We start from the raw sequence: 26,801 nt of genomic DNA, 5'->3' as shown, positions 1-26,801 counted from the left end.
ACAGAGCAAGTTGTGTAGATAGATAGATAGATAGATAGATAGATAGATAGATAGATAGATAGATAGATAGATAGATAGATAGATAGATAGATAGATAGATAGATAGATAGATAGATAGATAGATAGATAGATAGATAGATAGATAGATAGATAGATAGATAGATAGATAGATAGATAGATAGATAGATAGATAGATAGATAGATAGATAGATAGATAGATAGATAGATAGATAGATAGATAGATAGATAGATAGATAGATAGATAGATAGATAGATAGATAGATAGATAGATAGATAGATAGATAGATACTCATCAAAATGCACAATACAAATAGTCTATAACTATGGGCTACAATAATAGGTTAAAAAAACAATGTATTGGTTACTTATTGCTTAGATAAAATATTTATTTTTCTTAATGTATGTATCTCCTTTTCCAGGAGCACAAAAGTGTGTAGGGTCTATAATTTTTAAGTTTCATATGCGCCAACACGAAAGGTAAATACCAAAAAAGAACATAATTTTAGCACTCAAACTGACTAACTTGAGCAGTATCTCCCTGAAACTCGATGAATCACACACTTAATATAACAGATGTCAAAGTAGAGCCCTGCGACTGTCAGAAGATCCCCAGAGAAGAGCTTCAACCCCCACAACTGACTCAGGCTGTGCGTAAAAGCGCGCAAATACCCCGTTAACCGCACCATTCGTCTCTGTTTAAACCTCCAACTACCCAGCGGTGAAGTGTGGTTCACCTGCTCAAAGCATCAACAGCCGGCCAGAATAAAACAGTTCATACGGATGTATCTGGAGATGGTTAAGCTGGTCTTTTTGCTTGTGCTGCTGCTTTTCTCCAGCGTTTTCAGTCAAGAACTGGACGGAGATAACTGGGGATCAGAAATCCAAGAGGTAATACAAACCTCACCACACAACCATGCAACATATTTTAACTTTCACTTCACTAAAGTGGCCGTTAATTAATTTGTATTCAAATAAAAGCCAGAAATGAGTCCTTTATGTTTTCTGTTTGTAAGAACAAATGGCCAAACATTGAAGATATTTTAGTGAGAATGACCAGAAAACCAGGACAACGCCAGTCTCTCTGCCACAGAGGGAGGAAAGGATCGGGTAATACTTTTATTTCTAACCAAATAAACCTAGAGGAGGCTCCTGTTCTGAAAACTGACAGGTGTCTTTTTTGCCCTCCTAAACAGTAAAAACGCAATCAGCAGGGAAACGTAAGTACCGTCATTCAATACTTTGATTTTTAATTCAAAAACGTCATTATGATGCATTCTAATGTGCTGAAATATTTGCTTTTACTTCCATCAGGGCATAAATTTCAAACCTTTGTAGGCTTGATGGGCAAAAGGAGCTCTCACTATAAAGGTATTATTTCTGCAGCAGGCACATGTTGAGTTTTTAGCAGATAATCTACCTGGTAACTAATGACTTTCTCCCTGCAGAAGCACCGTGAACACAAGGACGTCAGAGGAACACAGAAAAAACGTTTTCCTTTTACATTTAAGACTGATTTCATTTTAGACATCATTTCAATAAATTGTGACATGCAGTCTCCCGTTAAAATATAGGTGCATCTCAACAAGTTAGAATATAATGAAAACTCTAACTCACTAATTCAAAAAGTGAAACTTTTACATATTTATTCCGTAATAAAATTCCAGTTAACTTGTTCTGTTTGATGCTTATGGCTTGCAGCTGCTAAAACCAAAAATGTAGCTCCTCAAAGAAACATATTACATAAGCACAATAAAAAATGACTTTTTAAATGCAGAAATATATATTTTTTTACTATATGGCCTGCAAACTGAATTTGATGATTTAACAGATGCTTAGCAAAACGTCAGTAACACCCTCCACAACTAGGGTAGTCCATAAAGGGTCATTGCTAAAGAAGCTGGCTGTTAGAGTGCTGTATTCGAGCATATTACTGGAAAGGTGAGGGGAAGGGGGAAGAAAAAGTATAGTAGAATGAAATGCAAAAAGCATCAGGGAAAACCACAGACAGACTTATCCAGGACATGGACTGAAACTGTCACACATCTTGTGTTTGGCCACTACCAAACAGAACAACCTTGGAAGGGTCTTAACTCGGTTGAAGAGAAACAATATTGGAAATCTGCTCAATGGTCCAAAGTCCTGACTGGAAATCAAGGTCCAAAGTGAGGTTTCCAGTCAGTGATTATTTCTATTGGTTGAGGTCTACTGTGTTTTAAGTCTAAAGTCTATCAGGAAATTTAGAGCACTTTGTTTCCCTTTGCTAGTAAGTTTTATGGAGACATTTTCTGGCAGGATTCGGCACCTTTCCACTCTGCCAAAAATACCAACAGCCACTTTAATGGCTGAAGCGTAACAGCTTGATTTTCCAGAAAACTAGCTAGACCTAAACCCCCATAGAGACTCAATGGAGTACTGTGATGAGAGCCCCCAGAGAGAACAATGTGAACAAGCTGAAGGCTGCCATTAAGCAACCTGGGATTCCTCAGTCTCATGCTGTTCACCTTCATGCCACGCAGTATTAATTCAGCAATTCATGTCAAATTATGTCTATGTACCGTGCAGTATTTGAACATACTTTTCAGTAGGCTGTTTATTTGTATATTAAAAATGCCTTTTTTATTTTCTCATGTAATAATCAGAATTTCAGAGAAAAAAGAAATTTGGGGATTTTATTGGCTCAAAGCCATAATAATCAAAATTAACAAACACTGAAAATATATCAGTGTGTCATTAATCTATATATTACGTATGTTTTACTTTAAAATTACTGAGATCAATCAAATTTTCAATATTCTCTTCTAGAGATGCACCTCTGTTACTGAAACTGTACATATCAGGTACAATGGTGACATCTAGCGGTGGATCATGAAAACACACTGGAAAGCATCACAGCCGGCCAAAACGAGTTCATATCATTTTCATAACAAACCATCACACTTGTAAATACCATCACGTTTATTAAGTGACATTGTACATTACAAATGAAAAATAAAATTAAAAATAAAGATGGAGTACATAGCCAAAGCAAAGTGTGGTGTTGACTTCATTTTCCACGCATCCGCATCCACAGTGACGCCAATTTTTCTTTTTAAAGCCTCCAGAGGACTTTTATACGAGTTTGACAGAAGACACTGCTGTCAGTCTGTGAGAATTTACTAAACATACAAAAGTTATTACTTTAGCTGGCTCGATATATATATAAAAATAAACTAAAATGAAATATAACACTTATAAATGGTGGTCCAAGGCTAGAGGAAATAGCTAAACACAGAGAAAAGAACTTGTTACACTTCAGAAAAAAACTTCAGCGATTTCTTAGAAGTCTATAAAAAGGCCCAAGGTGCATGCTATTTTTCTCTGGATGTCAGGTTTTCCTGTCTCATTTTATTCAAGAGACGAGGTTTGCAGGTTTCAATATAAAACCCCGTCCTCTCCTTATTTTAAAGTGTGAGATCAGATTAATTTGTCAAACACGTTCTTTCCTGTAAACACAAAATTCAACATAAACTGATTGTTCAACTGTCAAACGTAACTTTTGAGAGATCGTTTTTTTGTCTTTGCTCTCCACAAATCTGTACACACTGGTCATTTAAAAGCCACCTTGGAGATGAAAAAGAGAGCAGCAGCTGAGGGTGGGGACAGTACTGAGTTAGAACAACAACAATTATAACATCCATGATAATAATGATTAAAATAATAATGTGGGTTTGGCCTTAATGAAAGGGAGTCATTTTTTTCTTGTAGTTCTGGTAAACACATTCCTTAATGATGATGATGAGTCCCGGGCAGTGAGGGGGGGGGGGGGGGGCTCTGTGGATGCGGTTGTGGCTGTACACGCAGACCCCTCTGACCTCACAGAAAGAAGAAACTAAAACTGGCCCGAGTATGACCTCTAGTGGCTGGGAGCAGGTAGAGCACAAGGGAGAGGGAGAACGGGGAAGAAGAGAGGAAATGAAGTTGGGAGATAGGTGGTGTCAGAGCGCCACATTCTGGTGTTCTGACCGGCAACGTTGGCAGACAAAAATAACTGGAATTAGGCAAGTCCCGCTGACTGTCTTTAGAAGATCTTTCCTTTCTTTTTATTTTTCTCCAGAGTCCTGTAACACAGAACACAAATTAATAAAAATAAATAAATAAAGCCACTCTACATTTACAGAGATTTGTGACAACTTGGAACTCTTTCTCTCTGACATACCAGAGCAGAACACTAACCTCAATGAGTTTATCAAATGTAAGAACAAATGAATTGATGCATCGTTGTTAAAAATTATGATAAATAAAACGGAAAACTCAGTCAGAACCGAGGAAATGTTATTAGCCTGTGCTGCTTTAACTTCACTCAGGTCCTACTGGAGGAGACTCTGGGAAGACACAGAGTTCACAGGAGGCATTATTTAGGCAGTTGGCCCTGGGAACTGCTTCGGACTCCCCATAAGGAGCTAGAGATGGTCACTGGGGAAAAGATATGTCAGAACATCTGTCTTACCCCAGATATGCACGGGGTGGATGGATTCATAGAAAACGGCTCCTAAAATATTTCCTTTTCAGTTTTTTTATTGGCATTTTTGGACATATGAGATCAAAACATTTAGCCGGGTTTTAAAATCGTTTTTTATGAAACACTGACTTCCAATTTTTGACTGCTGAAAAAAATTAGATCAGTTAAAATCAATTCTAAAAAAATGTAGACTGGATTAACCTGGATGAAATACATGTTGATCCGTATTACGTTAACTTCCTAAAACTCTTTTTAAACCTTTATTTGTTTGTTTGGGTTCAAAATCAGACCCGGTTTAAAAACTTTGATCTCTGTACTTCTTGGGGTAAAACCGAGCCCAAAGTCCAAAAATAATGTAAAATTACCATTTTTATTTTTGAATATATATTTCATCTAATACTAACTCAAACACTAAAATGACCAATAAGTTTAAAAGAAATCAAGCAGTGATGTGGTAAACAAAAACGAAAGGTAGAAAATCTTCAGTTTTCCAGAAATTCAGATTTCTATCTTTTGGAAATAAAATAAAAAATAAAGTCTGGAAACTCAAACTTTTTCCCGTACACAATTTGAATTTTCCATATTTAGCCAGCTGTGAAAAACCATGAAATCAAATTCCAGACTGTGTAGTAATGAGTGTGTTAGCTGTACCTGGAAGCCTCCATTTTCTGCTGCTCCATCCTCTGTTGGACCTCCCAGTTTGACCTCTCCTCCTCAAAGACGCGCCTCTTCTCCTCCAGCTCCTTATGCTGAGCCTCCAAGTTTTTCTTCATCTGCTCGTGACGCCGCTGAAGCTGCAACGTAACAAGAGAGCTCTTAGCTGAAAGCAGTTGTTTTTATTTAGACTCATTTAGACTCTTAAGTCTTTTTTAAATAATAAAAACATTTCTAAGTGTATTGGACCTAACCTGAAGATGTTGCATTTACGATAAAGCATAAAAGCAGTTTTATTACTTGGACATTTTCATGAGTCTGTAATCGGTTATTAATTCCACAAAGACAGTTCAACACATTTTTACGTAGTGGAAGAAAAGGGAGGAGGCGGTTTGCAACACATTTCACGTCAGTACATGTAGTCTGAATGGTTTTTATGGGACAGACAGACAACAGACTGAACTAACAAACAATTTCTCCTAATCAGCCAGTTTGCCTCACACTTTCAATCACACTTCTAACCACGCATGTCAGCACAAAGAAAGGAAACACCCCAGACAGAGGCAGTATCACTGTCGGTGCGCGTTACCTCTGCCTCAGAGTCTTTGAGCTTCTGCACTTTCTCCTTGACTTTCATCTCGAACACCTGCTCCATTTCCATCTCCATCTTCTTCATTTTAGTCACATGCTCTCGCCTCTCCTCCTCCATCTGGGCCAGGGGACTCCTGCAGGGCGACCACAGGAGCGTACGCGGGCAGAAAAAGAAGCACAAGCAGCTCAGACATTATCATCAGTGAGCTGTGAGCATCACAACCAGTGATGTCCTGAACTAACATCTTTAGGAGAAAAGGAGCACATACAAAGATCGTCACTCTGCTTTTTCTGCCTTTCCTCCTGACATCACACAAACAGTGGGATTCCCTCCAATATGCAAAGTTAGACTGATTTATATGAATAATTTATAATTATTAATATTTTGGTTGATTTTAAAGTAAAAGAAAATCTTAAAATGGTTGTATGGATTTTTTTAATGCTTATTTTGCGATGTATAAATTTGAACGCAAGCGTAAAATACACTCAGATCAGAAACTTGTGTAGAAAATGTTACGACACGATGGAGTTGTTGTGCAGCTGTGGAAAATCACACTGTGTTAAAGAATTATTTGACCATGCCATCTGTTTACAAAAAGACGTTTAGCAGCTCAAAGTTTCGGGTGACATGTTCACTGGGTGCTAAAATTGAGGATTGACAATATTAAAATAAAAACAACATTTAGGGTGTATTCACACCTGCCACTTTTGGTCCGCTTTAAACGAACCAGAGTTTGTTTCCCTCCTTGGTCCGGACCTTTTGTGCAGGTGTGAATACACTCAAGCGAACCCTGGTTCGGACCAAACAACCGGACCGAGACTCACTTCTTGAGGTGGTCTCGGTCTCTGGTGCGGTTCGCTTATGGTCCGAATACAAATCGACCCCGATCCGAACCAACTACAAAAAGCGTACGTCTATTTGGACCTAAAAAGCCACCGTAGCCGCTAGCAAAGGTGTGTGTTGTAAAGGTAATCATACCTGATAAAGTGTGTTGCTTAGCAACGCTACTGGCTTGTTGTGGGGCACGTAGAGAACGTCGGCGTTCAGCACGCATTCTCCGACAGGGTTCACAAATTATAAATAGAACGTCTCAAAGTCTGTGTTGAATGAGCTGCTCTTCAGCCTCACAATAATATTGCAGCTGCAATAACGACATAATTATACAGAACAGAGGTGCTGCACGTCTACAGATGTTTTTCTAAATGTCCGGGTCTGTGCTCTGTCCCGCCCCCGTCATTTCTGTCCAATGATCGTCATCCACGTGGCTTTGTTTACAAGTAATAAATAGTTCACTTGCAAAAAGTACAATGTGAAAACAAACCGCACCAAATGAAAAAAATGAAGTTTGCTTTTGGTCCGGACCAAACAAGCGGACCAAAGGACTTTCCTGGTGTGAGTACACCCTTAGCTGCGGAAATACTTTTAGAAGGGTGTGCCTGAGCTCATGGTTTCTCAGGAGGATGACCGGTGCACTTAAACAATAGTTATTGTTCCGAGGGTAAATAAACAGAATGTGGCTCGACTCGTCTGGGAAATCCGAAAGATGTGGGGTCGATTCCAGCTTCCTTCTGCCACATGTTGATGTGCCCCCGGGCAAGGCACTTCACCTCAAGTTGCCTACCAAACTGTGTATACTGTATGACTATACTATATACTGTACCACAGTATACTGTAAGTAAATATATGTTCCAGTACATCACTGTGATAATGTACTTTAGTATGGTAATGGAGGGTTAGCCTAACTGTAGATCTAGTATTCCATGTATATTTTTGTAACTGCATGTTCTCTTTTTGTAGAATTGAAAGACTGCCACATGGGTGTTCCCCCCACACCAAGAGACCCTTATTGTCGATGTGGTCTATCAACAGCGTCAATCTCTCTACTGTTGATTGTGTCCTCAAGTCCAACAGACTGCACAAGAAACAGCTGTACAAAGCGCCCTTTAAACGCAACTCAGACAGAGTCAAAGAGCAAAGATTTCAAAACGTACAGGTTGGTATATATCCAGACACATTCAATGTTGATTACTGTAGGTAGTGATTCACTGTAATGGCCTAAATCACTTTTTCTGTATACCTACAAAACTATATCTATTCCCACAGAGAGTCTTTCAACTGGATGCAATGGAAAGACCCCATGAATACATCTATATGGAGGAAGCTAGGTTTAATCTCACCAGGAGGAGAGGCCGTAGCGTGATCGGCCAACGGGCCATTGTTGGTGTCCCTGGTCAACATGGCAGCAATGTCACATTGTGTGCTGCCACCAGCAATCATGGGGTTGTCAACCTGGGGGCCTACAATACTCACTCATACCAGCTCCTCATTTTCCTCAATCACATTCAAGATGCTCTGTTAGGGGAGGATGAACATCCCGTCTATGCTGTTGTTTGGAACAATGTGAGTTTTCATAGAGCCCTCCAGGTTAGAGAGTGGTTCAATATAAACCAAGGTTTTATTAATCTTTGCCTTCCACCGTACTCCCCTTTCCTGAAGGTATATGAACGGCAACTTTACACCAGGGTAAATCTCCTGCAAGCCATGTAACTAGCCTGTGGGGACATACTGTAGGTATGGAGCCATGCCAAACCTGGATACGTCATGCCAGGGTTTTTTCCCACGTTGCCTGGCCAGACAAAATGTGACCTGTGATGTGGATGAAGTCCTGTGGCCTCACCCAGTACGGAGAAATAATGCTGTGCGTGAGTAATGCACTTCTCATTTGTATATTTGTGTGCTTTATTTTTGAAGTAGTTTACTGCATAGAAGTGCTAAATACACAGTTTTTTGGTTTTAAAACATGCAGTTAGTCTATAGTGAATAATAATCATTTATTTCTACACCTTCATATCCTGAGCATTGTATTTTCTATTTTTCTATGTAGTGGTTAGAGACTGTTCAGTAGTGTTTTTGATTTTCATTGACTCGGGGGCACGATTTGACAACATAGTTCAGTTTGGAGCAGATTGAACTGTTTTGAGGCGAGTTTGGTTTTGCAAGAAGAGGTTTTATGAACGTAGCTTGAAAATTGGGTTTTGTGCAGCTTTCGAGAAAGGTGTCTTAGCAATTGAGAAAAACTGTACTAAAGTATTTTTGAATTCAATTGTTTATTACTTAAATTTGGCATGCATGATAATAAAAATAAGGCTTTACTTGAGATCTGCATAAACTTTGTGTAAGAAACTACATTTGAGTTTTTTGTTTACATCTTTTATCGTGTCAATCTTCAGTCGGGATGCTGTCACCCAAACATTTAGGGGAACATTTATTTTTCATTCATCCACGTTGCAAATGCTGTGTGAAAGACCACAAAACTATGGATAAATAGGTAAATAGATATATATAATAGATAAATGTTATGTAAAGCTGATTGCAGCGGCTACGTTTATCAACAACTGATTCTGTATGCAGAGATTGGCCAGTTTGGGCACGGGTTCATTGATAAACGAGGTGTTGGATCCTCGCCTTTTATTTTTAATTCGTCCATTTTGTCAGGTAAACGGACTGTTCCTACACCTCCCAGCATGCAATGTAGCTCTCACGTCACCAGCCGAGGTGATACACTCTGTCACAAGCTAACACAGCTTTGCTATTTCAGCGTGGTCTCCTACAGGTCGCCACGCGAAGGGGGCAATCTCTGGAGAATCAGAAGCTCGCGGCCGGGTTAACTCCACTCTCCCCCACTGGCCAATTCCAAGAAAAGCTGGGGGAGAAGTTGACCGTTTATGAGTATTTTCAATTATGATTTTTAATTAAAATTTATGATAAATAAAAAATCAAAAAATCATACAGAGGTTTAGCAGTAAAACTTAAATTGAAAAAAAATAAATCTTTTGACAACATTATCTTGCTTTTCCATGAGAATCCAAATCATTAGGGGAACAAGAGGGAGCTACAGGAAAAGCGTTAGGAATGACTGGATCCAACAAGGTCAAGATGGGAACCGGAAATGCACCACAAGGTATTTTTGGAAGAATACAGGAGGTACACATAAAGTTAACATCAGTGTTAGTAGAAGTAGTTCATTATTAAATGTTAGTAAAAGCTAACCCAAAAAGGGGCTGAATTGCTGATTTAAAGAAACACCATGAAATATGTGGAGCAGTTGCCTGGAATGGGAGAAACGTTATGGGGAAGAACAACACAGCCAAGGTGTAGAGCTGGATGTCAAGTTACTGAGAGCGCCCATGATGTATGCTTCAACATGAGGGTTACTGTGTTGATACGTTCGAGTACGATCCCCCAAACGTTCTTGTCACCAGGGTTTCTGAGAGTCTTTCAAACATTTTCATGCTACATTTTCATTACATTTATGGGCAACCACTCCAGACATCTCATGTGCAGGCCTTGAGTGTCAACAAACAGGGCTCACAGTCAGTAGAGTCTGCATTGCAATTGGAAAAACCTTGGAAAAACAAATTAAAGCACCCCAACCCTGACTGGAAACACAGCTTTTCAGGGATAGAAACATATCAGTTTTCTTCCCCCAAAATCTGAAAGTATTCATCTGACGGCAACAAGTGAGGAGGAGCAGACAGAAGGAGAAAACACCTGAACGCAGCCACTGTAGGAGCAAAGAGGAAGGATGATGATTGCTTAACGGTCTGAAAATGAGGTGAAAAAGTTGTTCACTTACATTCCTTCAACTGTGTCCATACTAAAAACAAAAACACACAAACACACAGCATGCGATGATGAGGTCATGCACTAGAATAAATCCAGATCATTAAATGCAATCTGTGACACAGAGATAACCTCTTGCAAATGGAAAACAGAAAAAGTGGCTGTTGTGAAGTGTGTAACATTAACAGCAGTGCTCAAATATTTAGCTGTGTGTTAGAATCAGCAATGTGTAGTCTACAGTGTCAGTTAGCGGTTCATTGTAGTTTTTTTTTATTATTATTGAAAAAGCAAAATTGGGCTTCTTTTATGCAAAGTGCAAAAAGAAAAAAAAAGCAACAACAAAAACCTTCTCAAACCTCAGACAGAGGAGCTGTGTGTAAAATGCTGGCAGCGCTTCGGGCCTGAAAGCTAAACTCTTTGCTCAGGTCAGGAGTATGGCTTTTAACTACAATCAGATGGCTGTATTACACTGAACCTAGGACCTACTTGGTGGACAGCTGTCCTTTTGCTTTATTGTTGTCCACTCCGTTGTAGGTGACAGCGGCCAGCTTCCTGCTGCGGTAGTTTTCATAGTGGACGTTGTTTGTCACATCCTTCAGGTCCTGCATGTGAGTTCTGACAAAAGAAGATGAACAGATTAGTATGATTTAATAGCACAAAAACACTGTTTGGTACCTCTGCTTTGAGGACACGGGCCAACAAAAAAAAAAAAAGCCAAATTCACAGTTTCTTTTCCCGAGTTTGAAACCCAAATTGAGCACTCTAAAAAACAGAGGCAGGTGGATCAGAGTAAACTTCAAGTCATGCCATAGACTAGGTCATTATAACACATGAATATGCTTTGATTTAGTCTGTATTGCTCTGTGATAGACTGGCGACCAGTCCAGGGCGTACTCTTCCTCTCGCCCAATGACCACTGGAGACAGCCACCATAACCCCCTGTGACCCTGCATGAATAAGCAGATATAGAGGATTGATGAATGGATGATTTGACTGAACCATTTCACCTAGCTCTCATAGTTTATTTAGGGTCTTTGTCCTGCTGGAAGGTGAACCCAAACTCTAGTTTTTTTTTTTTTTTGCAGCCTCTAACAGGTCTTCTACTAGTATTGCCCTGCATTCAGCTTAATTAGTCTTTCCATCTACTTCGAGCAGCTTCCCCATCCATGCAGAAGAAAACCAATTTCCACATCATGTCGTTGCCACCACTGTGTTTCACTGCGGGGAATGTGTGCTCAGGGTAATGTGTAGTGTTGGCTATCCGCCACACATTACATTTTGCATGTGGAACAAAAACTTCACTTTTGGCTTCACATTATTTTATAAACAGAAACATGTAAATGCAACATGTACATGTAAGACCAGTCAGCAGAATCTTGAATGTAGGCTGAAAGAGTGTGTATAAAACGTTTTACACACGCATCAACAAACGTTCGACAGTGTTCATTATTCTTGAATGCTATCCTATATATTGGGTTTATTTGAATTTTGACTAATTATACGTACATAATAAAGTGATTGGTCGCTGTATGTGATTTTAATATTTCTACTTATGAGATAACATGAATAGATTTTTTTTCACATGAATATCTACATATTTTTTGGACACCTTGGTTGTGATTGTCCAGATACTTGGAACCACTTCCTTTTAAAAAAGTATAGATATAGAAAGTATTTTGTCTGATGAAGCTCTGCTATCTGCAGTGTTCCTTGGTCTTCATGGTGCTGTTTGTTTACTAATGTTCTCTAACAAACGTCTGAGACCTTCCTTCACAGAACAGGTGGACTCCATTACTAACTGCTGGCATTGCGTTTTTTTTGGGGGGTATTTAATATAAATGCAAACTGCACATTTGAAGGCACAGCGTTTGTCGTCTTAGTGTATGCACCAGTGAGTGATTTCTGTAAACCATGAATGCACTGCAATATATACATACAAACAATCATCTTTGTAGTTTTAGTTGAAACCTTAAACAATCTAAACGACCTTAAGAAAACTGTCATCCTGTTGTGTTTGTTTCAATACCTGATGAGCATGTCCCTGAGGATAGTGAAGTCACAATGATCGCTGTTTTCAACTAGGAGGAGACAACAAAACCGTCAATAAATTATCAGTTCAACATTCAATGAATGTTGAACTAAACAATCTCACCTTCTGCAACCCCCCAGGGGTACTGTCTTCCTCTCACCCTCTTGCTATCCACCTCAATGATGGTGTTGCTCCCCACCACAGCCAGCGGCAGCTTGTCCTGGGCATCGAAGGCATACAGTTAATTTCATAAATGTGAGCTACTAAACTCTGATATGTAAGAACGAGAACTTGGTAGATAACACACTTTAATTTTCTTAACCAGCCTGTTCTCCTCTTCGTCATCTGTCTCAGGAAACTCGTAAATCTTGATTTTGTGCTCTTGGATTTCTCTCATGATCTAGAAGTAAAATGGAGGGTGTTAAAGGCAGTTCTATGACATCACAGCGTCATATGGTCACAAAATACAATCCAAACTGACCTCCTTGAAATAATAAAACCTATGTAATAAGGCTGGAACGATTAGTCAACGCCAGTATCAGTTGAAGGAACCTTTTGAAGGAGAAATCTCAAGGTCGATGCATCTATAGAACCATGTAAATGTTTTCAGGAGTGATGAACTACAGGAAGTAGGGGCCAGGATCATCTCAGTTGTCTGATAGCACTGCTGAATGTAGGGTGTGCTTCCATACAGCTGGAATCCATCAGTCAGTCAATCAGTCATTTTCTACCGCTTATTCCATAGTGGGTCACAGGGGAGCTGGTGCCTATCTCCAGCAGTCTACGGGCGAAAGGCGGGGTACACCCTGGACAGGTCGCCAGTCCATTGCAGGGCAACACACAAACAACCAAGCACACACTCATTCACACACCTAAGGGCAATTTAGATTGACCAATTAACCTAACAGGCATGTCTTTGGACTGTGGGAGGAAGCCGGAGTACCCGGTGAGAACCCACGCATGCACGGGGAGAACATGCAAACTCCATGCAGAAAGACCCGAGGCCGGGAATCGAACCCAAGGCAACAGTGCTACCAACTGCGCCACTGTGCAGCTGGAATTCATTAGCATCTAAAATGCAAGCAACACAGAACCATGAGACCACTCTAGATAGGTCGGTTTGATTTGAGATAAAGCACACTGTGACCCCAGCCATGCGGTGCGTAATCTTGGGCATGTCATTTCTTGCCATTAATACTCGATGGACTTATCGTGCTGAAGTGTAAACAGATAGCACAGATCACTAGACTCGAAGTATGGATCATTTTATTCAGAATCAGTGATGCTTGAAAGCAGAAAAAAACAGATGAATCGCTGGATGATAGGTCATGGTTTGGTGTTGTGCAGGCAGACACCTTGAAAAATCTCCAATTAGTGGCGAATAATCCAGTTTAGGTTCAACTTTTCCTCGTTTGTTTGGTTTCTGCCTTAGAGCTGATCAAACAAGAAACAGATGTTTGTTCAAATCTATGCTCCACAAATCATTTTTATTTCGACTGTGAGGATTTTTATGATAAACTCAAGTCAGGCACATCTGTGCAGACTTGAAATGTGGTAAAACACGTCAACAGATCTGAAAACAGAGGCTGTGTTGACCGAAAACAGACCGATTGAAATAATCTATGATTGATTTAACTAATCAGGACAGATATACAGAGATTTGACGGTTAATAAATACAAATTTGCAGCCTTATTATGTAAAAAAACAGTCAGTTACAAAACTTACTAAAACCTGGTTAATTGAATCTATACGTTTCTGTATTGACGTGAAATTAAAATGTTAGGTATTTTACCTCAAGCCTGCCAACTACAATTTACCTAAAATCTTTGTAACATTTAAACTACAGAGGAACCTAAGAATAAGATCTTAATTTATACCAACAAGCAGATGTTTTACATCAATGGAAATTGAAATAACATTCCTAAAGGCACTGTTTGGCTCTGGACGTCTTAAGAATAAGTATTTGGGGGAATATTTGTAATCGTAACAGTCATGCAGAGTTCTTAATGGGAAAAAAGCATATTTTGATGTGTTTGCATTTACAGGCTCCACTGCAATTTGAACCAAAACCTAACATGGCTGACAAACGTATGCTAAATGCCAGCAACTTCTTTGTAATTAAAATAAACCATAGAATGCAAAACCACAAATATCCTTTTAGTATCCATATGCACACATCGATGCAAAGATAAACAGACGCCACACCAAACTGACACCTCTATCTGATGCTGCCTAATGATGCACAGCGTAGCGTTTATACCGATGAGCGCCATTTACAGGAAAAAAATAGGTCCTCAAATATTTTTTTCTCTGCAGCTGTGGAAACCACTGACCTGCTTCTTGAACTGTTGGCATTCCTCCGGGGTGAGAGTGTCTGCTTTGGCGATCAGTGGGATGACATTGACTTTTTCATGCAACCGTTTCATGAACTCAATGTCCAAGGGCTTCAGTCTGCAGAGACAAAGTTACAACAGCCGGTGAGACTTAATCTGAGAAACTGTGGTGAACTGTGCTGAGTCATTAGCCTGTGTGGCGTATAAAATTAATCAGTCTTTTAAGGAATCTTCTCTCGTCTCATTGAAGGACTGGCTTTTGGATCTGTAAGGGAAGACAGTTTCTTGGGAACACTGCAGAACAAAGATAAAATGACTTAAACCAAATATAGAAATTTGTGATGTCTGACTGACGTTTGCTGTGTCTAAGAAACGACCTTAAAGTCATGAGAAAGAACTTCTATTCTCGGCTGTAAAAATAACATTTGACAAGAAAGTATTATTGAGTTATAGCTTTGACTTTCTCCTATTTATTTATTAAATTAGATTTACTTTTTAATCTGTGTGAAGTTGCAGTAGAATGGTCTCTCCCAGTTCAAATCTATCCTGCAGCTGAAGTCAAGTGTTTTAAAGCAAAGTGGATACTGGTCAAATGTCCAGCAACTATGTAAGACATTAGACAATAAATCTGGATAAGACTAAAAACTTGTTACAGCAGCAACAATGCAAACACTAAATATCTCATAGGGACAGTCAGCTTTAAAGTCTTTAATGTGTTGAATCATAATATATAAAACACTGCAATAACACACTAAACAAGAGTGGTGACAGCTAGCCATGGAGGAAGAATATTCACATTAATGTTGCCTTGTAATTAGGCTGCACCGATTGTAGTTTTTAGGCCAATCAATGATTACCGATCTTTAAAAAGCCTGAACTGCTGATTTTGGCCGATACCAGTTTTTTTTTTTACTGACACTTTCAGGTGTCATAACGTCACAATAAACCTTTAGAGTTCCAATCTTATTTTATTCAAAAACATTAAACAATGCCTGCGAAACGATACTGAACATGAGGCAGTGCTCTCAAATATAAATGAAACATTTAAGGAATTGCAGTTCATTTAGTCTTTGATTTTTCACATTTTAAAAAAGAAACAAAACTTGCACAATAGGTTAGACGAGGAGATAAAAATCGGTGGAAATGATCGGTTTCACATTTAAGTGACGGCTGATCATAGATCTTCCAAAATTAAGGAAATCGAGGCCGATCGATCGGCTGGCCGAGCAATTGGTGCACCTCTATTTGTAATAATTTTCCACTAACCTAAAACTGGCTCAAAAATTTATGATTTTTATCATGAATGACTTTTGACAAGATCAGAACCCTAATAGTTTCTCTTTAGACCCCTAAAACCTAAACCTTGGATGTAAAGGAGTTGTCATGCAACAGCAGGGCCATCTCTCTGTGAGTGTTGCTGTGTGAGAACAGGCAGCTGCTGTGAAGAAGGGATACTCTGTGGCAGCGCATGGTGCCCATCCTGCAGTAATAAAGTAATGCTTGTGTGTGTACAGAGCACAGCCTTGTACAAACACAATGACCCCGAGAGAATCTGGCAGAGTGAGAAAGACAAGAAAACAGAAGCATAGAAAGCGGACAGCATCTTTTTCGCTGTTTAAAGTAAGACACAATAGTCAAATAAAGGGCATGAGAACAAAGCAGGTTTATACATGAAATCTGGCAACGAAGCAGCATCACAAATACACACATCCCAGTAGCATACTGTCCAGTGGATCATTTCAAGAGAAAAGGGTATTTTTTAAAAAGCTGTCACCTTTGAACAGACTTCTTTTATTAGAGGAAGGAAGTCAGCACATATATTCCTCTGTTTTACTAATCTGACAATTATAATAAATTAAATCAACCAAGATAAAAAGGCCCTTTAAAGAAAGAAGAGACGAGAACATCTTTTGAAATATAATAAAAATTCCTCACAGTCATCTCTTTATGAAGCCCATGGCAATCTGTATCATCTGTTTGGCTTTTTTGTACCAGCACAACAAAATCACCGACCTCCCTTTTCTTCTCTCACAAGTCTCACATTTTAACCTCTGTTTTACAAGACAGATTGACTGTCTTACAATGTAATTACAGCTTAGTCCAGAAGGAGTTTGTACAGGCACACAATATAGCTGTTTACTGAAACAGTTGAGCTGTTTTGCTAGCATACTTTAACTAAAAATACTTAAGGTTAAAGTGGTGAAATAACTACCATTCTGTAAGCCAAACAAACACAAAGCTGCTTGTCTGACCTTTGGGGCACGGCTGACACAGCATTTCCCTCTTTGCTTTAATTATTTATTCATTTCCTACCACTGTTCTCGCACCCTTCCTGTCCCAGTAGTTTACTTTCCAAAGTAATACATCCTTTCACTGTCATTACAAAAAAAAAAAAAAAAACCTAACATTTCAAGTAATCAGTCTTCAGAAATCATTGCCTAAACTCACCCATGTCCAGACGGGGCGATGAAATAAAGGCAGCAGTGGATTCGACTGTCGGGCATCTGTCGTCTGTTCACTCGTGATTCTGAGTTCAGGTAGTCTTCAAACTTGCTGTCTATGTGGTCGATGATTGGCTGCCAGCTGCGAAAGAGAAGTTAATTTTTCTGTTTAGGAAAAGTGCGTGGGTCGCATTACTTTAGCTTGATAAATATCTAAGCCATGTGCGAGCGGAGGAGGCAGAGCGGGCAGCTGCGGCGTTCCTTACCAGTTGCTGTTGTCAACAGCATCTCCGAACCCCGGGGTGTCAACTATTGTGAGCAGTAGCTGGACACCTCCTTCCTTTATTAAGACTTTAGATTGCTCCACCTGGCATAGAAGAACACAACCGCAGGCATCTTGTGGTTAAAACAAAAAGATAGTTCAGCTCTCTGTATGGATGTTAAGAAATTATAAGCAGTGACTAACTTACAGTACATCCCTTAGTGTCTTAAATTTAATGAAAGACACATTGAAGCCTGGATGTAGACAGGTTCTGCATGCGAAGCTAAAGTATTCACACCCCTATAATTATGATACGTCTAAATAAATTCCTGTGCAACCAATTTCCTTCAGAATGTAACCAAATAGCAAATACAGTCTGCCTGCATGTAATTTAATCAGGCAGTTGGTATTTCAATGGGACACTCATCATTATTGATTGCCTTGCTTGTAAATTCAAATTAAATTCGGTGTATTAAATATCTACATTAGCTGGAAACCTAATCGGTTTAATCAAAATCAATTTGCTAAGTAAGTTCTCTGCTGCAAGTGAGACACATCCTGAGCATAACACCAGAACAACACTCCTAAACAACTCAACTGTCCCTTTAAAGAAATAAGCACAGTCACCAAACCTTTATCATCATGAGCCAGTATCAATACAGACAGAATATTACACAAACAGCAGAAAATATTTAGCAGCAAGCAGCATGTAGTAACCTGCCTTCTTATGTTTTGTCATTACTTAACCATCTTGAGAAACCAGCAACACACATAAGCAACTGGGGATAGCAACAGTTTCAGATATGAGTCAGATGGAATTAGTACCACAGGCCTCTAAAATTCACGATTTAAAATATGATGATGAAAGCACCTTTTGCAGGGGCTGTTGAGCCTAAACTCACCTGTTTAAAGAGGAAATTCTAACAGTTTAAAATGAAAATAAAAACACTTAGATCGGCTCTGCTTACATTCTTCACATATGTAAAATAGGTCAGATTTAGTGTCATAAAAACGTTCCTAAATAAAAACTGAACTGGTTCACAACTCTTTAAATACTGGAGATCAGAATCTGCTTTATTTGCAAAGTTTGTGCTCACAAACAAGGAGTTTGGCTTCAGTTCCACTTTGCTTTTAACGATGACTTTTTTTTCTTCCAACAGAAACATAAAAGGGAAGTTAAAAATTCTTGTAAAGATTTATATATGCAGTTTTTCTTTCTTTAGAAATGTGAAAGACATGGTAGAGTTAGTGCAAATATGCATGGTAGCAAACTGTTTAGTGTTCATCAGACAGACAGCCTGGGGGAAAAAAAACTCTGTTGCGGTTGTATTTTGCAAATAGCGCTCTGTAGCGGCAACCTGAAGGTAAATGTCTAAAAGATTGTGACTAGGATGTGTAGGGTCTGCAGAGACTTCAGCAGCTCCTTTTCTGACCCTAGACCTGTACAAGGCCTGGATGGAGGGAAGGTCAGCCCTGATGATCCTCTCTGCAGACCTGATTGTTTGTTGCAGTTCGGACCTGTCCTGTTTTGTGAATGAGCCAAACCGCGCTGAGATAGACGAACACAGGACAGAATGAATAATGGCAGTGTAGAAGATGACCAGCATCTCCTGTGGATGGTTATACGTTTTAAGTTTCTGTGTGAGGACCAGCTCAAGCTGGTGCTGATGGTTCTTGTGCTGGTCAAAATCAATGTTTCATACACAGTATGTCTGCAGATGTACACATCTCTATTTAATAAAAAAACAGCATAAAGTGATAAACAGAAGAGAGACAAAAGTAAATGGAAATAAACTCAAAGAATTCTAAGTGGTGAAAAACAGTAATAAAAGTGACCACTTATGACAACGTAGGATGAAAAAATGTAAACATTTTTCACCCCAACAGTTACGTTTATCTTTTAAGAAGTTCCACAGCTGATAAGACATAAGTGCAGTGAAGAAATATGACAGTTATAATCTGAATTTGACCGTCTGTGCACTGCTTGTACCTTGCTGAAATGCATGCACTCAAATTCACACCAGGTTTAGGTTACTAGAACCACAGAGATATGCATTTGTTTTTACTACCATCTCATAGGGGATGACAATGAGCTTGTTTGTAAACTGTCTATTCAAAAGAGCAGCTATGAGGGTCAAACGCAGCATGTTTATGTAAATCAACAATAATATTGATGCTATATAGGCTTGCAGAACTGCTGCATTTGTAAGGTACATGCCTAAAGCCCAGGCTATAGTCAGTCAAAATCTGGTCTGATCCAGGACGGTGATGAGTCTGCATACAGACATCAGGTGGATCGGCTGGTCCACTGGTGTTGTCAGAACTACCTGGAACTCAACCCACTCAAGACTGTGGAAATGGTGGTGGACTTTCAGAGAACACCACCCCCATACACCCCCCTCACCATCCTCAACAACACCGTGTCAGCTGTGGACCACTTCAGGTTCCTAGGAACCACCATCTTTGAGGACCTGAGATGGTCTTCACACATAGACACTGTTCAGAAGAAGGCCCAGCAGAGACTGTACTTCCTGAGGCAACTCAAGAAGTTCAACCTTCCACAGGAGCTGCTGGTCATCTTCTACACTGCCATCATTCAATCTGTCCTGTCTTCATCCATCTCAGTGTGGTTTGGCTCATCCACAAAACAGGACAGGTGCAGACTGCAACGAATAATCAGGAATGCAGAGAGAATAATCAGGGCTGACCTTCCCTCCATCCAGGACTTATACAGGTCTAGGGTCAGGAAAAGAGCTGCTAAAATTTCTGCAGACCCCACACACCCTGCACATAAACTGTTTAGAGTTTTACCTTCAGGCCGCCGCTACAGAGCACTGTTCACTAAAACCAGCCGCCACAGAGACAGTTTCTTCCCCCAGGCTGTTTCTCTGTTGAACATTCAATAGAGTACAAAACAACAGCATACAGATGTTGCAAATGCACCTTTTTATTTATATATGTGTATATTTTTATATTGTATATATGTATATTCTGTAATGCAAAAACAAAAACCAGAGAGCAAAGTGTATCAGAGTCAAATTCCTTGTTTGTATGTACGAACTTGGCAATGAAGCTGATTCTGATTCTGATAGTAGTTTGCAATTAGCAGAATAATGAAGAATAAACAGATTATCCTGTTTATACATCTAAACGCAAGTTTCTAAACTTTATTTGATCTTTAGCTCAAAAAGTGTTTTGATAGACATGCTATTGTTTGTGGCATTATATGACAAAAATGATACAAGCTTTTTAGTATTTGACCTTCTAATCACAGATTGAAGTCAATTAAGGGACAACTGGCTGATTCCGACATCTGATCAGTTAATTGGCTTTTATACACTTAATATCATTGGTTAGAGAGCAGCACAAGTAGGCATGTTTAGCTCATTTCAACATAGTAAACCTTAGTTCTCTTATAAATGTACCTGTACAGTCTTTTTGATTCTGTGTGAAGGTCCGGGATACTCTGCTGAGTACAGGTCTGTTAGGAACAGCGAATTAATCAAGGTTGACTTCCCCAGTCCTGACTCACCTGGAAACAAAAAGACAAAACATAAGGACACATTGGTATTTGGAGAAGACATGCACACATTAACTACTGACCAAAATGTAGTTAACAATTTAAAAATATAGTTTGGAATGAAATATTCAAGTCAATGTTCACTGCTGTCTTCTTCAAACAATCACAGGCCACGTGGCTTCCCTTGACTGGCCTTTGCCAAAGATATCAATATGTTTGGGTTGAACAGTTAAAGGGCTAAAAAAACAATGTAGACAATGGCTTCTGTTATTTGTCACCGACTAGCTGTGTGGTCTCAAAGTCTTCTCAAACTTGGCTGACCATTGTGTGCCCTGTTTCCAAGCTCCCAGTGAAAAGGATCATTAGTGGAAATGACCACTGGCACAGCCCGGCTTGGCTCATGGCCAGAAGTCAATATTTAACCAAGCAGTATTTACACCCACAACTAGTTAAAGTGTAACGTGCTGTGCTCTAACTGTAAAGTTTGTCTGGCCTATTATGTTAGGCTTGTAACTGCGTGCCAAGGGTATATCAGTTTAGTAAATACATTAGAAAGTGATGATAGGTCTCTGAAAAGAGCAGCTTGGTATTGTGTGAACAGGTTGTGGGTCACGTGTTTTATGAGCTATGGATAGATGTGCCAGTCACTGGTGGTAATGCAGTACCAATCTCTCTTCCTTCTTTCCTCTTTCACACCACACAAGTGACACATCACATGTGCGAATTGCAGGGACATGTGGGCCTGCGGCAAATCAGAGCCAAGAACAGCAAAACATTGTATTTGTGTGTGTGTAAAAACAATAGCATGAATTTAAGTATCAGAAAGCCCAAAGGGCCTTCTCTACTGTCCTTGTTGCCATGACATTTTTAATCTTCTCAGGGATTATTCACAAAATAAAGATATAGTCAAAAACAGAGAACAACACAGAGTACGGGTAAAGATGCACCAATTAGGCTTTTCCTGGCCGATACCAATTTCCTGCTTTCTTTGAGATCTGGTCTGTCAATTCTGATTTGTACTGATTCAGATATTTTTATTCTTAGGATTGTACATCAAAGAAAGAAAGATTTAGAGCCGGTTGTTTGATAGAGGTAGTAGTTTTAAATCTAACAGAAATTGAATGAATTACAGGATTTGGCCATTTCCAAGCTCTATCAGATCGATTGGTGCATCTCCAAGTATGGGTGGAAGCAAAATTGAGTGACCTGTTATTACAACATTTTATGGTCCCAAAAATGTATAGAAAAAAGAAGATTGTCTGCTGTGAACCAAGTGCAGTATTCTTCAGAGGCCTGCTGAGCACAAACTATGCTGGTCCCACCACAGGAAATGGTTGTGACCCTGGGACACATTTTCCCTCCAAATAGGCCCAGAGTCAACAGCCACATCCAGGCATTTGAAATAAAGTGTCCATTTCTGACATGCTGAGTACAGTTCTAGATAAATCCAAACCAAATGTTTTCCTTAAGCAAGACCGTTTTAAAGGACCTGACACAGATGAAACAAAGAGGACAAATCCCATGACCGACACTTCTTTGAGTCAGCATTTAAAATTACAAAGGCGGGGGTCACGCCTTTATCTCTAAAAAAAAAAAAAAAAAAAAAAAAAAAAAAAAAAAAAAAACACGCGGCATTAGAGGCAACTGTGGCTCAGTAGGAAGAGTAGTCGTCTTGCAATGGGAAGGTTGTGTGTTCGATTCCAGCTTCCTCCTGCTGTATGTCGATGTGCCCCTGGGCAAGGCACTTAACCTCAAGTTGCCTACCGATCTGCGTATCGGTGTATGAATGTGTGAGCGTTAGTGAGTGCGATTGGGTGAATCGCACTCACTAACGCTGAGCGCGATTCACCCAATCACCCAGCAGTCATACAGACCGCTTTGAGCGCTATATAAATTCAGTCCATTTACCATTAAATACCTTCCACGAGGAACACAATGAGATGATTTAATAAAAAAACAAAAGTAAACTGAGGGCCGAGCAGATAATGTTCTTACCCACAACCATCAGGGTGAACTCAAAGCCCCTCTTGACAGACTTCCTGTACACTTGGTTGGGGAGGCTTGCAAAGCCAACGTATCCATCCAGGTTCTTTTGTTGCTGTAAAACAAGGTTATTATTAGATTTAGGCCTTGTAGTATTCTTTACTAACACCTGAAAACCTGGGACTCAATATTCCTAGTTTGCTTGCTGCCAAGTATCTGTCTAAGCAGTATCCAAGTTACCAAAAATAATTTCACGCACAAAAACACGAGTTTTACCAATTGGATAACTTGGATGTTCTATGCATTCTACCTTACATTTAAACAGCTTTTATCCATTATGCATTATGGGGTTTTGCTTTAGATATTTTTGTCTCTTGTGAAGCATACATCATTATTTCAATACTTACAGCTGCATTGTGTTGATCAGTGTAATGTGGTTGCAGTGTGCAGAAAGATCCAGTATCCACAGGGTCACAAGAAAAGAAAAAAGCAGAGAAATAAGCATTAAAAAAAAGAAATCAATATCAGGTCATCTGACAAACAAATGTTTCTGGTTCTGTTCAGGCACCTAGGGCAAAAGTATTCATGATCCAAGCAACTGTAAGACACACACAGTTTGCCAGACTTGTGCATGCTCCACTTCACTTGCTACTTTAATGTCAGCAGCTTCATAACGCAAGGGCTGTGCACTGTTATAGCCTTTTCTTTAAGCCTGTAGCTAGAAGAGGGTTTTTGCTTCTTATGCCAGTGCATCTTCTGCCTGCCAACACTAGCCCACTCGTCTCCAGTGTGATTCTAGGACGTGATAATGCTGATTTGTCTACAGGATGTGCAGCTCAGTTTTAGTAGTATAACACTGTTGCAGTTTGTGATGGGAAATATTTACTGGCTCTGAAAGTAGGTAACCTGACAGCAAATGATTATGCATCTGATTAACCTAAAATAGAGTTGTAATTTCAAATCACAACCATGGGTTTCTTTTCCGGTAGAATCTCTGAGGTCTGTCAAAGGAAGTTGGTGGCAGGTGGAGGAATCAGTTTAACTGGTGTCTTCATGCAGATATACAGGTCCTTCTCAAAATATTAGCATATTGTGATAAAGTTCATTATTTTCCAAAATGTCATGATGAAAATTTAACATTCATATATTTTAGATTCATTGCACACTAACTGAAATATTTCAGGTCTTTTATTGTCTTAATACGGATGATTTTGGCATACAGCTCATGAAAACCCAAAATTCCTATCTCACAAAATTAGCATATCATTAAAAGGGTCTCTAAACGAGCTATGAACCTAATCATCTGAATCAACGAGTTAACTCTAAACACCTGCAAAAGATTCCTGAGGCCTTTAAAACTCCCAGCCTGGTTCATCACTCAAAACCCCAATCATGGGTAAGACTGCCGACCTGACTGCTGTCCAGAAGGCCACTATTGACACCCTCAAGCAAGAGGGTAAGACACAGAAAGAAATTTCTGAACGAATAGGCTGTTCCCAGAGTGCTGTATCAAGGCACCTCAGTAGGAAGTCTGTGGGAAGGAAAAAGTGTGGCAGAAAACGCTGCACAACGAGAAGAGGTGACCGGACCCTGAGGAAGATTGTGGAGAAGGGCTGATTCCAGACCTTGGGGGACCTGCGGAAACAGTGGACTGAGTCTGGAGAAGAAACATCCAGAACCACCGTGCACAGGCGTGTGCAGGAAATGGGCTACAGGTGCCGCATTCCCCAGACCTGGGCTACAGAGAAGCAGCACTGGACTGTTGCTCAGTGGTCCAAAGTACTTTTTGCGGATGAAAGCAAATTCTGCATGTCATTCGGAAATCAAGGTGCCAGAGTCTGGAGGAAGACTGGGGAGAAGGAAATGCCAAAATGCCAGAAGTCCAGTGTCAAGTACCCACAGTCAGTGATGGTCTGGGGTGCCGTGTCAGCTGCTGGTGTTGGTCCACTGTGTTTTATCAAGGGCAGGGTCAATGCAGCTAGCTATCAGGAGATTTTGGAGCACTTCATGCTTCCATCTGCTGAAAAGCTTTATGGAGATGAAGATTTCATTTTTCAGCATGACCTGGCACCTGCTCACAGTGCCAAAACCACTGGTAAATGGTTTACTGACCATGGTATCACTGTGCTCAATTGGCCTGCCAACTCTCCTGACCTGAACCCCATAGAGAATCTGTGGGATATTGTGAAGAGAACGTTGAGAGACTCAAGACCCAACACTCTGGATGAGCTAAAGGCCGCTATCGAAGCATCCTGGGCCTCCATAAGACCTCAGCAGTGCCACAGGCTGATTGCCTCCATGCCACGCTGCATTGAAGCAGTCATTTCTGCAAAAGGATTCCCGACCAAGTATTGAGTGCATAACTGTACATGATTATTTGAAGGTTGACGTTTTTTGTATTAAAAACACTTTTCTTTTATTGGTCGGATGAAATATGCTAATTTTGTGAGGTAGGAATTTTGGGTTTTCATGAGCTGTATGCCAAAATCATCCGTATTAAGACAATATAAAACCTGAAATATTTCAGTTAGTGTGCAATGAATCTAAAATATATGAATCTAAAATTTTCATCATTACATTATAGAAAATAATGAACTTTATCACAATATGCTAATTTTTTGAGAAGGACCTGTAGAAGGCCTCTGGTTTATTCTACAAAAATATTAAGTTTGAGTTAAAAGGTAAACGAATAAAGCAGATGTAAGCTTCTAATTTACCGACTTGCAAAGCAATGGCAAACAATTTTAAAGTCAAAATATCAACCCCGAAGTGCTAGATCCACTGTAATCCAGATTAGATGGCAGCCCTAACCTCCTTATGTCTAACCTGACATCAGGTCTGATTCTGCCTGCCTAACACAAATGCTCCAGTCGTGTCAGTTTAATCAAAGCACTGGTCGTACAGGTCCTGAAAATGAATTTGAGAAGAAAATGCGGTTCTTGGGACCCAAGGTGGGAGGATTTGATCATAGAAAACCCCACAGAAGCTTCCAAACGTTTCCTGTTATTTACTGGTAACTTCAGGGCACAAAATTTAGCACTACAGCGAGCAGTTTCACCCAAAATAAGAAACTAAAGAAAGGTAGTTATCAAACTGCTGCTGTTCTAGGGTGAGATTTCAAAAGCAGACATGTGTAACTATAAACTGGAGATTTTGGGTTCCTGTTCAAAAAGTTCATAAAAGATATAGAGAAGCGTTTGCTAAAATACTTCGCTACAAAGCTAACGACAGGAAATGACACTCCCGTTGTTACAAGGCGAACAGAAGCTAACGACTAGCCTGCTAGCATAGCAACCCATCCAAGTGGAGGCGGACTGGGCGTTGGTTGCTCCGACAACTGACGTAGCTAAACAGCAGCAAATTGCTCAAACAGTGCAACCAATTCTAGGTAAAACCATAAATACAACAGTTTAAAATAAGGCTTCCTGCAAAGCAGAAACAGCAGCTGACAGTGGTAGTCTCACCCATAACGTTAACGGTCCCTGCCGCCTCTAACACCGATCATTCACAAGCCGACATTCCCCCTTCACGCTACTTTTGCTTGAGCTACGCACAATGAGTCACGCAGGTTCCTTCGCACTCAAGGCAGCTACGATGAAATATCTGACGTAAAATCTACGTGAATGTCAGCAGAGGGGAGGAATTGTAAATATCGTGATATCTTGAAATTCCTTTGAGTAGAAGTGCGCTATCGCGATAAGTCCCACACCACAACCTTTAAAGTGAAAAAACTTGACAAAACAGGCCGGTTTTATTTAAGAAAGCGCTGAAACGTTTTCAGAAATTCATATTTAAGCCGTCATTTGTGTTTTTGTCCATTACAGTTTTTTTTTTCAAATCAGCA

At 39.8% G+C, this 26,801-nt stretch overlaps 2 protein-coding genes across 2 annotated transcripts; one reads left to right on the top strand and one right to left on the bottom strand.

Moving 5' to 3' along the window:
- Window positions 1-602: 602 nt before the first annotated feature.
- On the top strand, window positions 603-3,308 carry LOC124865871 (protachykinin). The gene is made up of 5 exons (XM_047361362.1): window positions 603-909; window positions 1,035-1,128; window positions 1,215-1,238; window positions 1,333-1,389; window positions 1,467-3,308. Exons 1-5 carry the CDS (start codon window positions 802-804, stop codon window positions 1,475-1,477), a joined length of 294 nt encoding a protein of 97 aa, XP_047217318.1. The 5' UTR covers window positions 603-801; the 3' UTR covers window positions 1,478-3,308.
- Window positions 2,962-26,577, bottom strand: septin7b (septin 7b). The gene is made up of 15 exons (XM_047361361.1): window positions 26,422-26,577; window positions 24,178-24,179; window positions 22,970-23,072; window positions 20,880-20,986; window positions 17,459-17,559; window positions 17,200-17,334; window positions 14,752-14,869; window positions 12,725-12,817; window positions 12,541-12,637; window positions 12,415-12,466; window positions 10,875-11,003; window positions 10,402-10,422; window positions 5,763-5,898; window positions 5,171-5,313; window positions 2,962-4,118 (listed from the first exon to the last, which is right to left on the bottom strand). The coding sequence occupies exons 1-15, from the start codon at window positions 26,423-26,425 to the stop codon at window positions 4,079-4,081; spliced, it is 1,281 nt and encodes a 426-aa protein (XP_047217317.1). The 5' UTR covers window positions 26,426-26,577; the 3' UTR covers window positions 2,962-4,078.
- Window positions 26,578-26,801: the final 224 nt, after the last annotated feature.

This window comes from Girardinichthys multiradiatus, chromosome 3 (assembly GCF_021462225.1).
Source record: "Girardinichthys multiradiatus isolate DD_20200921_A chromosome 3, DD_fGirMul_XY1, whole genome shotgun sequence".
NCBI classification, from domain to species: Eukaryota; Metazoa; Chordata; class Actinopteri; order Cyprinodontiformes; family Goodeidae; genus Girardinichthys; species Girardinichthys multiradiatus.
Note: the sequence above shows the minus strand (reverse complement) of the source record. Positions and strands in the feature narration are given on the sequence as shown.

Excerpts from the sequence above, each read along its gene's own strand:
- LOC124865871 (XM_047361362.1), top strand. The coding sequence starts at position 802 with ATGTATCTGGAGATGGTTAAGCTGGTCTTTTTGCTTGTGCTGCTGCTT. Across the intron at positions 1,129-1,214 it reads CAGAGGGAGGAAAGGATCGG|TAAAAACGCAATCAGCAGGG; the intron begins GTAATACTTTTA and ends CCTCCTAAACAG. Across the intron at positions 1,239-1,332 it reads AACGCAATCAGCAGGGAAAC|GGCATAAATTTCAAACCTTT; the intron begins GTAAGTACCGTC and ends TACTTCCATCAG.
- septin7b (XM_047361361.1), bottom strand. Across the intron at positions 17,560-20,879 it reads GAATCAAAAAGACTGTACAG|GTGGAGCAATCTAAAGTCTT; the intron begins GTACATTTATAA and ends CTTCTATGCCAG. Across the intron at positions 5,899-10,401 it reads ATGGACACAGTTGAAGGAAT|GAGTCCCCTGGCCCAGATGG; the intron begins GTAAGTGAACAA and ends GTCGCCCTGCAG.